The 13,366-nt window shown below is 49.7% G+C and overlaps 4 protein-coding genes across 5 annotated transcripts; 3 read left to right on the forward strand and 1 right to left on the reverse strand.

Annotated features, from left to right (window-relative positions):
• The first annotated feature begins 3,742 nt into the window (after positions 1 to 3,742).
• On the forward strand, positions 3,743 to 5,416 carry LOC9662659 (mitochondrial outer membrane import complex protein METAXIN). 2 transcript variants are annotated; one of them, XM_024662076.1, is made up of 7 exons: positions 3,743 to 3,906; positions 3,967 to 4,304; positions 4,378 to 4,457; positions 4,520 to 4,580; positions 4,645 to 4,828; positions 4,890 to 5,101; positions 5,160 to 5,416. In XM_024662076.1, the coding sequence occupies exons 1-6, from the start codon at positions 3,747 to 3,749 to the stop codon at positions 5,057 to 5,059; spliced, it is 993 nt and encodes a 330-aa protein (XP_024517844.1). In that variant the 5' UTR covers positions 3,743 to 3,746; the 3' UTR covers positions 5,060 to 5,101; positions 5,160 to 5,416. The 2 variants fall into 2 exon arrangements, with proteins under 2 accessions (XP_024517844.1, XP_002988174.1); XM_002988128.2 differs by having other exon boundaries at positions 4,890 to 5,416.
• A 1,559-nt stretch (positions 5,417 to 6,975) lies between these two features.
• LOC112341597 lies at positions 6,976 to 7,869 on the forward strand. Its single transcript, XM_024661990.1, has 3 exons — positions 6,976 to 7,360; positions 7,678 to 7,808; positions 7,840 to 7,869. The coding sequence occupies exons 1-3, from the start codon at positions 7,141 to 7,143 to the stop codon at positions 7,867 to 7,869; spliced, it is 381 nt and encodes a 126-aa protein (XP_024517758.1). The 5' UTR covers positions 6,976 to 7,140.
• Positions 7,825 to 9,043, forward strand: LOC9662660 (amino acid transporter AVT1E). Its single transcript, XM_024662078.1, has 2 exons — positions 7,825 to 8,276; positions 8,336 to 9,043. The coding sequence occupies exons 1-2, from the start codon at positions 7,923 to 7,925 to the stop codon at positions 8,864 to 8,866; spliced, it is 885 nt and encodes a 294-aa protein (XP_024517846.1). The 5' UTR covers positions 7,825 to 7,922; the 3' UTR covers positions 8,867 to 9,043.
• Positions 8,988 to 11,689, reverse strand: LOC112341598 (putative pentatricopeptide repeat-containing protein At3g15130). Its single transcript, XM_024661991.1, has 3 exons — positions 11,608 to 11,689; positions 11,080 to 11,188; positions 8,988 to 11,026 (listed from the first exon to the last, which is right to left on the reverse strand). Exons 1-3 carry the CDS (start codon positions 11,687 to 11,689, stop codon positions 9,277 to 9,279), a joined length of 1,941 nt encoding a protein of 646 aa, XP_024517759.1. The 3' UTR covers positions 8,988 to 9,276.
• Positions 11,690 to 13,366: the final 1,677 nt, after the last annotated feature.

Genomic DNA, 13,366 nt, shown 5'->3' on the forward strand with positions numbered 1-13,366 from the left:
CATTTGCAATAGTAGATCTTACTCTACACCTTGTGGATACTGAATGTCAAGTACAACAACTGCTAATGACATAGAATCCTCATTGAGAAAATCCACAAATGCTGGAACAACAAACTTATCAAATTTTTCACTTTCATAAGAAGAGAGTGAAAAAGAAAAAACAGCTTAAAAAAGGGCATCAGTATCAGCCATAGAACTCCTCGAATGATGAACAACATCAAAATTATATATCTGAAGCTTCAAAGCCCACTAAGTAGTATGACAAACCAAATTCTTCCGCTTTAATAATGAAATAATAGCAATATAATCACCTTCTAGTAACGTCTGAGAACCATGTAGATATGCATGAAGTTTCTCAAAACCCCAAACTGTTGTTAAACACTCCTCTATTGTGGAGTAGTTCATTTCTGCTAATTGTAATGTACGGCTTATATACACAATGGGATGGCACTAATCAGACACACTCGAGTTCTCTTGCATTAACACACCTCCAAAACCAATGTTAAAAGCATCCACGCGCAAAATAAAAGGTCAAGTGTAGTTAGGATATGCCAAAATCGGAGGAGTCATCAATAACTCTTTGACATCCCCGAACGCCCACTCATAATCCGGAGACCAAATGAAAGATGATGTTAATGACTTCAGCAACGCTTGCAATAGTGCAGTGTGATCAAAAAGATGATCCACAAAACGACTAAGATACTGCATCTTGCCCAAGAAGCGTTGCACATCATTCACACACTTCGGAGTAGGGAACTTTAGAATAGCCACAAGTTTGTCAAGATAAACTTGCAAACCCTCATGAGAAATACAGTACCCAAGATAAGTTGTATCCTTGGACCCAAACATGCACTTTGACTGCTTCAGCTTTAAACCAATGTTGCATAGCCAATCCAACACTTTACAAACATCACGAACCTGCTCCTCCCATGTCCCCTCCGAGTGAATTAAGACATCATCAATGAAGTCAGCAGTCACCTTTGGCATATCGCAAAGAACCTCATCCATCATCCACTGGAAAGTGGGTGAACCAACGATTTCGCCCCAAACGATCCAAGAGATCAGCAGTGTGAGGAAGAGGGTACACATCTTGGATCGTCACTTCGTTTAACGGATGATAGTCGATGTAGAAACGAATACTCCAATCAAGCTTCGTCACAAGATTAGGTTCACATGCCTAAGGACTCCACAACTTCTGAATAACACCCTTCTCCAATATCTCCTTGACATTTACATGTAAAATTTTGATCTCCTTGGGTGACCGACAACAAACGGGAACCTTGATTGGACAAGCATCCCCGGTTGGAATTGGATGACATGTGGCAATCTTGACCTCAGACGATAGGTCAAATTCAAAAAGATCAAAATACTCCTTCATAAGCCAGTCCACTGCTACAACACAAAGATCGTCGAAGGGATCGAAAAAGGGAAGAGCAGAACAAGATAGAAACATAGGAGGAAATAGTGGGGGAACAAAAGTAATGAAAGCAGAGGTAGAAAGAGAGGGACAAAGAGGTACAGAAGTGAGAGGAATGGATGAAATATAAGGAAGTATGAGACAAAGGGGAGAAGCCTGAAAGTCACACTTGGCATGATTGTGTTGCAACCAATCCATACCAAAAATGAGGTCAAAAGCTTAATTCGGCACCACCCGTAACGACTGCAACTCAAGCTCGAGATCGCCCACACGCACAACCAGGTCCTCCTCATCCCATGCACATGCATGTGTACGGCCGTTGCCATAAAGAATGAAAACTAGTTCTGCCGCATGATGCAAGTGTAGACGACAATGTGTGGCAACAGGATGAGCAATAGAAGATAAACTCGAACTTGTATCAACCAACACGGAGAGAATAATAAGAGACCTCTTGTTATAAAAACAAGATTGGAAAGTAAACACTGGATGAACTGGTGCCGAGTGAACCCCTTGATGATACCCCCGAAAGAAAAATGGAAGGGTCACTGACTTATTCGCGCAAGGTCCCTCAGTTTACTTACGCGACTCCTTGTTTCCCAGATCCATCTTGGTGTCCAAACCTTCCACTACAGCAACACTAATGGGACGTTGTTAACGCCAAGGTCTCCACCTAGGAAATGGAGGTCGCCAATCCAGAAAACGCCGACAATGCCGATAAGTATGACCAACTTCATCACATGCCCAGCAATGAACATCACGGCCACAACCACGTGCTCGCCCTTGTCCTTGGACTCGAGCAGCAGCAACATCAACCTCCATTGGAACAGAACCATCACTCATAGGAAGTGGAGTTGAAAAATTGTGTAGCGAGAAGTGGAAGAAGCGACTTCTCATAACGTTGTGCTAAGCAAAGAGCATCATCAAGGGTGGCGGGAGCAAGTGCATGCACAAGTCTGACAAGATCTTAACGAAGTGCTAGCCACAACATTCCTAGCTTGATCCACTTCAACATATTGGGCTCCACATGAAGCAAAAGACTTCAGAAACAAATGCCAAATTGCATCACTGACTCAGATAGCTCTTGGCGAAGGACGATGTAATTGTTGGAAGGCATCATCACAATCATCGACATGGCCGAAGGCGCATTTGAAGATGTCCGGGAGAAGACTTCAATCCTCACGAGTGGCTGTGCTCAAACCATTGTACAATTGCAATGCCATCCTTTGGAGACAAGTGGCAAATTCACGCAAATATCAAGCATCATCCCATGAATTATATGTGGCAATCACCGTGAAGTGATCGAACCAATGATACACATCATCCCCAAGATTCCCGCGAAAGAACTCCGGCCGAATGCAAAGATTGGCACCAAGAGGAGGAGGAGTTGTACCACGTGCCGTGAACGCCGCCATCAATTGAGTTTGGTTGTTTAATTGCAAACGCATAGCATCAAGCAATTGGACCAACTACTGCTTTAGAGTCAAAGGAGGAGATTTCGGATCTGCTATAAAGATGAACGAAAAAGAAAAAACAAAAGAAGAGAAATGACAAAAAGCTATAAGGAAATGGTAGATCTAGACAATGCAAAAAGCTAGATCTAAACCAATATCCTGAAAAAGAAGAACAAAAGAAAGGAAATGGAAAAAGCTAGATATAGACGATGCAAAAGCTAGATCTAAACCAAAATCCCAAATTCAAGCACTCCTCAGGGACAATCAAGGGTGCCCCTCACCTCCACCAATGTAAATGTTTGGAATATAGAAAAGGAATATAGAAAATATGCATATTAATTAGCCCAAAAACCCTAATTTATATACAAAAGCGAGTGGTCCAGATTGAAACCAATCTGACGGCTACCAAAATCCCACTATGCTAATATTAATATACGGCATCGTAACTGTACACTTGGCCCTCACATTATATATTTATATGAGTTTTAACCATTTTATTTGTTAACTATTAACTATGAACTTAAATGAATTTAGATACTTTTTTAGTTCTTCTAAGTAAAATAGCGATACTTACTTTAGCAACAACAAAATGTACGTCTATGCACTTTTGAAACTCACACTTGAATGAAGATGTAAGTACTTTTTAACTAAGCAGTATCAATCCCCAACAAATTTAACTGTCAAGCTAGCTAAACTAAATTTTATTAAATTTTCTAGTGGTTTGTTTTGCATTGCTTCGAAATACGGTTTCAAACGCTGCGTGAATGAAGCGGAGAGAAAGAAAAGGAAGGCTATCACCCTGCCTAAAACCTTGATAGATCCGTGGTACTGCTCCAGCTAGGGGAATATTCTACTCCCAGGTTTTAGGGTTTTAGGGAATGGCGGAGAAGAAGAACAAGGGGGGCATGGCGCTGCGCGTCCGGCCTCCGGCATTTGGACTTCCCACGGCATGCCCGAAATGTTTGCCATCTCTTCTCTACTTGCGCCTTGCCAACATCACATTCTGGCCCGAGTATAGCGCCGCCATGCCTGATTCCGGTAAGGCGAGAATCCATCACGTTATATCTTGGTGTTTTTCTCTTTTATTTTGCGTGGCAGACGATCTTCCCATGGTGGAGCTGGGACTGCTGGTTGGATTCGCGAGCGAGCCGGGAGGAGTGGAGGAGTTCTTGCGGACGGAGAAGCTGGGCGATCTGGACGCGGATCTGGCGGAGGTGGACAGGTCGGAGCTCAAAGCATTCAAGTCTTTGCTGGTGCCGCTCAGTGACGCGCTACAGCTGGAGCTCTGGTCCAGGGAGAATGAGAGCATCGCACACAAGATTTACGTCTCGCATCTTCCATGGCCGATCAACAGGGCGATCGAGTGGAACATGAGGCGAAAGTTGATGAACAGGCTCGGAGTGAACAAAGAGAATGCCAAGGACAGAGAAGCCGAGGTGAGCTTTTATCCCATGGGGGAGAGAGATTGGAACAAAAAGTGGTTTGACGTCTCCTTGGTTGTGGTTTTAGATCTACAAGTGTGCCTTCGATGCGTACGAGGCCTTCTCGGCTAAAAAGCAAATGGACTCGCTCTATCTTGTGAGCGACAAGTAAGTACCGTATTCACTGCTGAGATTGACTCCTTTCTTTTTTTCATTTTTGTGCTTTTAAGGCCAACGAGTCTCGATGCGATGCTACTCGCACACATCTTATTCGTTCTATCTGTGCCTCTGGTATGCTGGCCACTTTCAATTTTCTCGTTATTCTTATGATGTTGTGTTGATCCTGCCATGACAGGTAGGATCTATTCTCAAGGATGAGCTGGTCTCGAAGCATCCATTGCTGGTCCAGTATGCCGAGTCCATGAAGGATACTCTCCTCAAGAGCAACGAACCATCGCCATCGGACAGTGTAAAGTCGCCACCGACATCACCCCGAGCATCAAGTCACGCTAGTTCATCGTCCAGAGACAAAGATAAAGGTTTGTTTTTTCAAGGCGATTTGATTCGATTGATTTGCTGGTTTGTTTTCTCTTTTTCCAGGAACAAACCCTGAGCCCAAGCGCAAGCAAACTCCCAAAGAGAAAGAGTTCCGGAAAAGGGGAAAGATGTTCGTTATGGCTCAGTTAGCAGCTCTCGTGGCCTACATCGTATACTCGGGCCTTCCATTCGAAGAAGACGACGGTGACGACAATGGGCATGACGACGATTGATGCAAGCCCTCTGGAAAAGCACTAACAAACAAACATCGAAAGGTTTTTCGAGAAAAAAATGCATTGACAATTCAAGGAATAATCACTTTGGTGCGAGCAGGGAAAGCAAAAGACTGATCCGTTTGTGCTTCCATTGGTGGCTGGAGATAAACAAAGAATGGATGCGAGAAAATAAAAACTCTATGGTTTTGCGGCCGGTCTCACAGATATGAGCCAAAAAGCAACAATCCGAGTCGCCACGGAATCGAACAGGTAAAGCAAAAGCTCACTCAAATCTGCCAAGAATCACACAAAGCTTAGTGCTGAATCAACACTATTTAGGCAATGGTCTTAAATCACGACCAAAGCTTGAAAGGATGATAGAGTTTGCCTGCCTTACGACAGCGATTTGTGATTGCTGTCGTCGTCTAACTTGTGTGTGTTGTCTCCACTAAAATCATGGCGTCAAACTACAGCAAAACATTTCCAGTCGCCACGAAATCCACTTCAAAAGCGAATTCTTTTTTGTAGCCATCCAAGTCAATCATTCCATTTCTTTCTCGCTGGGCTCCCAGAGGATCAACCCACACCAATTGAATAGATTAGATGAAATTCCTCTCTTGTCAGTGCTGAATCTCCGCGATTACAACAGCCCACCCAGCAGACAGGGGAGGGGCTGGGCGGGAACGCTTTTCAAAATCTCCCGCCAAAACTTAGGGTTTTAGGGTTCCTGCGGGCAATTACGTTTGCTCCGGCCGGAGACGCAATGCCGGATCGATCGGCGGGTGCTTCGACCCACCTCGATCTTCAAAGACGCGGCAATCCCATCCAATGCGCCTGTAACAGATTGGCGAGCGCCTTTGTTCCGTGTGAGCTCTCATTCTTTGTGTTTGCTTGTTCCCTGTTGGAATGTAATGCTTTCTGGTGGGCCTAAAGGGATCGTCTCGACGTCGGTATTGTCCAGGCTCGCGAAGGCTGTCTCGGTATATGATTTTTTTTTCCGCTCTTGTGGCTAGCATGTCTGTAGTACTTTGGACTAAATGCCTACTTCTTTTTCTGCGTCTAATCAGGGACAGGAATTGCTTGCTGGCCTATCATTGGCGCGCGTTTTCAATCAATCAGTGTCCTTTAGTACCCGCTACTATTACGATTGGTGCCGTCAACTTCGGAAATTCGCGCGCATCCGGTATGTGGATTCGGTAAAAGCATTCTCCCTCTCCTTGTTGTTGCTTAGCCCTCCCCCTTTTTGCTGGATGTCACTCAAACTTTTGCTTGCGAGACCTTCCCGCTTTCGTGGTTGTGTTACTTACTTGCATAAAACTTACGAGCATTCAATGGATGTCTTGTTTGTTTGGATAGGTTCCGCGTCGAAGAACAATATTTTCGAACACTCAAGTTGCAAAATCCATGCCACTGGAGTCTGGAGGGTCAATAATCCAAGGCCCCTATGGTGCTGGAAGGGAATTTGCTGCCACGAGGGGAACACCCCACAGTTGGTGGATAAAGCAGGATCCGTCCTTCACCTCCTTGGGTACGTAAATTCTTTCCAGCCACGCCATTATGGACGGTGGCGATGCCGTGGAATTCGGCGTTACGGCTGGGCCCGAGAGGCATTGGTTCTACAAACGGTTTTGTGGAGCTGGAATATGCCCGGGACTCTCGCCTTTGTGCCTGTTAAACGCACCAAGGGGCGCAACAACAGCAACAACGGGGACAAAAATGACACAGCAAACCGGAGCATAACTATCAAGAGGGATGGGGAATGTGGTTATGGGAGAATCACAGGGAGAAAAAGCTACAGGGAGCGTGAAAGGCAACGGAGGAAAAAACTTTCAGCCACAGGGAACAACACAACAGGGGGACTGCCACTTAAGTACATTTCTTAGAGGCTCCTGCATTGAAGAAAACAGCGTAGCAACAAGAGGAGTATATCTTGGCCCACTCACGCGTGCACTAGAATCTTGCGGGGCCGGGGGGAGTGACCCAATGGCCTCAGTCGTTGTGTGGTATAAGAAGGAACGAAGCCGAGACGGGCATCAGTGGCGGTAAGGTGGTGGAGGAGTTTTCACAAAAAACTTCCCCTCCATTTAGTTCCTGCGAGAATGGGAAGCCTCCCTCCCCTGGAGCAAGAGAAGCAAGCCGGCTTGAAGAGCTTGGAGTTTCTCAGCAGCAACGACAAGCAGAGTGCTTACTCCGCAGCAGAGTTGGAGGCCGGGCACTGCGCGGAGGGAGGCTGTCCATGCGACACCAAAGCTGCTGCTCACTCGGCTGGCCAGTCAAGTTTCTTCCAGGCCGTTGTCAATTCTTTCGTGCTGCTGATCGGTAAGAAGCTCTCGTTTCTCCATTCTCGTCTCTCCATTCTTCCTGCTGATTCCCTGTCATGTTTCAGTCACTTGATATGCATGCAGGGATTCTCTTCGAGTGTTTTTGATCTGTATGGAAGAGTTTGTCAGTGTTGAATTATGGAATGATTGCCTGCATGTCCGGTGTACATTTTCGAACCCGCATCTTTTCGTGATTTCTTTTTCTTTGTTCCTTTCATTAGTGCCGCACCAGGTGAGTCGGCAGATACTTCTAGAACTGTTCCCTGTTTCTGTTTTCTCAACTGATCTACTTTTACTAATCATTTGCGCTAACAGGCCTGGGAACTCTCTCCTCTGCCTATGCGATCGAGAAGGCCGGATTCTTTGGTTTGCTGGTGCTATGCATCACCGCATCGTTCTACTGGATCGGCTCCAAGCTGATAGTCATTTGCATGAAGCGGACAAGAGCCTCTGACTACCAAGATGTCGGGACCAAAGCCTTTCCTCGCTGGGGTCGGCTGCTCATAACAACGTGCTTCTACATCGACATCCTGGGATGCCTGGTCGGGTACCTCGTGTCCATGGGTGACACCATGATGCACATCTTTCCTCACCCTCAACTCGACATTCTGGGATTCAAGGGGAAGACGCTCTTCACTCTCCTCGCCTTCTTGGTCATCCTGCCGTCGGTGTGGTTCCGGAAGCTGAGCACCATCTCCTACCTCTCCTTCTGGTGCGGCATGAGCATCATCACGACAATCATCTGCCTGCTCGTCGCGGGGGTCAAGGATCACATTGGTTTCAGCCAGGACGTTGCCATCTTCCGCCCTGCCAACGTTCCAATCGCTACAGGGGTCTACACCTTCACTTTCGGAGCAACCGCCGTGTTTCCGAACGTTTACAGATCCATGAAGAACCCCAGCAGATTCACCGAGGTAACTTCAAGTTCGAAGCGTGCCTTTCTCTTTGTTCTAACGCTGCTCTGTTCGTCCAGGTGATGACACTGAGCTTCTCCATGGCAACACTGCTCAACATCATTGTTGGCATCGTCGGCTCGGTCATGTTTGGAGCAATGACTAAAGCCCAAGTCCATCTCAACATGCCACCGGCGCTCATCGCCTCCAAGGTTGCAATCTGGGCCACTCTCCTCACTCCGGTCACTCAGTTCGCGCTCTTCCTCTCGCCAATCTCTTGCGAGCTGGAGCAGATCATGATCAAGTATCTGCCGTGGAAGGCCGAGTCGCGGATGACCTCTGGAGCCTGCATCATGCTCCGGACAACGCTGCTCATCGCCATCGCCATGGGAGCTCTGCTCTTTCCGTACTTCGCCAACATCATCGAGCTCATAGGATCTTCGGTGAGCGTAACGCTCTGCGTTATCTTCCCCGGCGTCTTCTACTTGAAGCTTTTCTCCCACAAGATTCCCAAGTCGCGGTTTGCCGGCATTTGCGTGGTGATTGGCGTGAGCGCCTTGGCGGGGGTCGCGGGCACCATTGTTTCCATCCAGGACTTGATACACAAGTAAGAGAACTTTCTCTTGGTTTCTTTTATATCGGCCAGGAAGAACCAAGAGGAACCAAGAGGAGAGAAAGAAGAAAAGAACTAACTGGTATTCTCGTGTTAATAGATGATAAGAGCAGATTCAATACTGGATGTTCTTTGATTTTGTTTGGTATTAAAACCATTTAAATGATTAAACCAAGAGCCTATAGCTTTCGTAGTATAGTAGAGTCCTTGTAAGCCTGAAAGGTAAGAACCGCACAAAGCGTGAGCTCGTTGATTCCTCCGCTACGAAACAAGTTTTGGGATCCTGATCACGTAAGTTGGAAGTGACAGAAAGAAGCGCCGCTTTTCACGATTTCCTGCGCGTTGCCATCCCACGATCTTGGAAGCCTTTCCCATGGAAGAGGAGAAAGAGAATCTGTGCTTCTGCTGTTACCAGAATCCACCACACGAGCACTTCCCGTCTCTAAAAACGTGGAACCGGGCCGTGTCCCTGCAAACTATCTCCCGTTCTTCCATCCCGGACAAAACTTCCATCACCCTGTGACAATCGTCGCAAACTCGCAAATTCTTCGTGATCCGGATGGTCGATCCCGGAGCCGTGCTAATGAGAGCGCAGCCCATTGCCAGCCTCTCGCTGTGACCACGAAGAACTTCTTCCTTGGCATCGTCGCTAATGTTTCGTGCGACGCTGTCCAAGTCCGCGACGTAAAGTCCCTCCTGCTTCATCCTCCAAGTTACCATCTTTACCTTGGCTTCGATGGCTTTGATCAGAGCATGGGTACGATCTCCGGCGATAAACGAGTGAACTCTCGACGAGGAATCCGTCCACCAGCTTCGTCCTTCCTCGGCTTTCCTCCATGCACCGCTCTTAATCCTCAAAGCTTCGATCTTTGATTGCTCGCTCCACATCTTCAAGCTGCCGTAGAGACTTGCCATGAGCATGTATGGAGCCGAGTCTCTTGGATCGATCCGGAGCAACGCCTCGAAAGAAACCTTGGCTACTATCAAGTTCTTCCACTTGCGGCACGAACCGAGGAGCGTCATCCACGTCGACCAAGTTGCCTGGAATGGCATCGTCTCCACCACCTCCACCGCCTCCTCAAGCCTGTTCGATCGCCCAAGCATGTCGAGCAAACAGAGGTAGTGCTCGATGACCGGAACTATCCTGTGCCTCGACTCCATAGCCCGGAAGAACTCCCGGCCTTGGTCGACAAGACCGGCGTGGCTGCAAGCGGTGATGATGCACACGAGCGTCACCTCGTCCGGTCGCAATCCCTCCTCCACCATCTTCTCGTACAGCGAGAAAACTTTCGCGGTCTCGCCTCGCCGGCTACTCCCGGCTATGAGAGCAGTCCAGGCCACCGAGTCCCTCGCGTCCAAGACGTCGTAGAACACCCTCTCGGCGCTCTCAAGGCTCCCACACCTCCCGTAGAAATCCACCAGGCAAGTCCCGATAATTCCATCTCCATCAAAACCGAGCCGGCAAATCTGTCCGTGGAGAGCTCTCCCCGCCTCCAGCGCCACTAGAGCTCCACACGCCTTGAGCGCCGCCACAAAGGTGGCCTCGTCCGGCTCGAAGAGCCTCCCAATCTCCAGGAGCTCCAGGCAAAGATCGGCCTCTCCGAGCTCCGCCAGTCCCAGCAGCAGCGAGTTCCACACCACCACACTGTGCTCTTCGATCCGGTCGAAAGCCCGCCTCGCGTCCGCCAAGCTCCCACACTTCACGTACATATCCACAGCACACCCGGCCACAAACACGTCCCCGCCATAGCCACGCTCGCAAGCCTGCGCGTGGATCTCCATCCCTCTCTCCAGAGCCGCGGCTTTCACCACCTTTCCACTGATCTCCCGGCCCTTCTCTCGCATGCCACAGCTCGAGCAGGCCTTGAGCGCCGCTACGAAGCACCGCGAGTCGGGCTCACACCCCTGCCTCCGCTGGATCCCCGCGAAGATCTCCAGCGCGAGCTCCCCCTGCCCCTGCCGGGCATAGCCGAGCAGCAGCGACGTCCACGCCACTGCGTTGTGGCAAACCATCCGGTCGAAGACGCGGTGAGCGTCGGCCAGGCTGCCACACCGCGCGTACATGTCCACCAGCGCGCTGGAGACGAAGAGATTCGCGCTGCTGCCGCCGTCGATCGCCTCCGCGTGGAGCCTCCTCCCGCGCTCCAGCTCCGCGGGGCTGCGACACGATCTCAGCGCCGCTAGCAGCAGCGAAACACTCCGGGACCTCACCTTGCTGGGCCGGAGCTCCATCGCAATCCCAGTCCCCGCCCGGCATTCCTTCCCTCGCGGAAGCGCCGATCGATGGAAGAAAATGCGATGAACTTGGCTGCCCTAAATTCTGGACGAATATTCCAAGCTTCTAAACCTTATTCAAGCAAAACGGTCCTTTGAATCCAAGGGCCCGAGTTCGAATCTCGGTGGGACCTAGTAGCTCCCCCTAGATGCTATAAGCATATTCTTTTGCTCCCTGTCTGCCCTAAACCAGCCACATTCCTGGCGAATATTCTAAACTTTTTAGTTAGTGGAAGGGGCGGAGTTCGAATCTCGGTGGGACCTTAGGGCTAGCTGCCCTAGATTCTTGTCGAATATTCTATTACTGCGAATCTCTTGGCGCGGGAAAAGCCGTTTTACTATTTCCTGCTTGTGCTGGATTGCACTCCCCTCCACCAATCCGTTGTCTCATTCATTACGTCGGGCCCCCTTTTTTGTTTGCAAGCATGATATGGGCGGGCAGAAATCAGCCTGTCTCCTACTCACTGTAGCTTTTCCTTGCCCTAAATTTTACACCGCCATGGCGCCACGGCCAGAGTACGTACGCGTACTGGGCGCCACCAGGCATGTAACAATACAAAGAACACCCTGGACTTAGAAACGTTTCAAAGCCGGATCCTCCCCGGTACGCTGGGCGGAGTACGTACGGAACGGACCACGATTTTTCACCCCATTGTTTTTTATTCCCTTTCCATCATCGGGGTGGCACCAAGTACACAGCCAATGCACCCTAGCAATCTAGCGAGATAGAAGAAACAAAACCAGACATAATATCTGAATTTCTATATGGTCTTGTATGGTCTTTTATAACCCTAGCTACACAACAGGCTGGCGGCTGGCAGTAACAAATGGCCGCCCATCCACGTCATAGAGCCGTATCCTGGCCACTGGCCATGGCCATGGAGCCGTATGACCACGCCGGAGAAAAGCTGCCCCAACGGGTCGAAGCGGCGCCACCGGCGGCGCAACCAGCGGCGCCGCCGGCTCCCATTGTATAAATTTCCGACCCTCTTCCATCCGCCATAGCTGGCGAGCTTTCTCGGGGAGGAGGCGGCGGCGTCTTCGGGGAAAGGAGAGGAGAATAAGCCAATCCCGCATACTTTTCTCCTCGCATTGCTGCGACATTTTAGTCTAACGCGTTGATCGAGCGATTCACAGCCAAAGTCCAGACCATTTCTCCAAACAACGCAGCCTAGCGTCCACCCAAGAGCGTAAACCACCAAGAAAGGCGAGGCAAAGATTAAAAACCCTGGATTGTCACTGTTTGGTTGTTGGGGCGAGAGGTATTTAGATTGGGGGACCCTCGGCATTCCACCATCTTCTCCAATCCCTCTCCTCCTCCTCTTCTCCGCCGCTCTTCCATTCTCTTCGATCGATCACTCTGCCTCTCTCGATCTATCGCTCTCTCCTCGCGTTCTTCCCAAGATCTTGGAATCGCGATCACAAAATCTCCTCTTCTCTCGCAAAATCTCTCTCCCCTCCGCAAAATCGTTCCTCTTTCTCCCCTCCTCTCGCGATTCCACTCCCCTTTGCTTGCATTGCAATTCAAGGATTACGAAGATCCCCCTTGCAAGCGATCGATTATCGCGGAGTATTGGTTTTCTCTTCCGTGATTTCTCGCTCCTAGAGCTCCTTCCCCGTCAAGACTAAGAAAGGCGGCATCAAAAACAAGGGAGAGATCGATCACGCATGGCATTCATCGCGGCGGTGGAGATCAGGCTCAGGAAGATCGGGCTCCAAGCGGCGGCCAGAGGCGGAGGAATGCTTCGGTCGTCATGGCCATTGCTGCTCCTCGCCGCAATGGCCGCTCTCCTCGTCTCCCTCGGATCCTTCGACCACCTCTCGCTCATGGCGCAGCGGCTGTCGCTGGACAGGCTTCCCCATCTCAGGGATTCCATCTTCGGCACGCAGCCCTTCCTCTTCCTCGTCCTCAATTCCGTGATCTTCGCCGTGCTCGCTCCCTCGGGCCTCTTCAAAGATGGTTGCTCCTCCACTCCAGATGATCTCCCTTCGTCTACCCCGTGCTCTTCTCGCACTTCTTCTCTCTCTCGCACTGATTCGATCGATGGGTCGTCGCACAGCACCACCACCGCAAAGTCTCTCGAAGAACAGTCATCCAAGAGCGACACTCCGGCTCCAGAGCCAGATCCAGCGCCGGCTCCACAACCGGAGGATCCAATCGCCCCGAGCTCCACAGCAGATCTCTCGGGTCCGGCTCCAAGCCCCAGCACGGATTCTTCGCTCC

The sequence above is a fragment of the Selaginella moellendorffii genome, unplaced genomic scaffold, assembly GCF_000143415.4.
Source record: "Selaginella moellendorffii unplaced genomic scaffold, v1.0 SELMOscaffold_87, whole genome shotgun sequence".
Taxonomy (NCBI): Eukaryota; Viridiplantae; Streptophyta; class Lycopodiopsida; order Selaginellales; family Selaginellaceae; genus Selaginella; species Selaginella moellendorffii.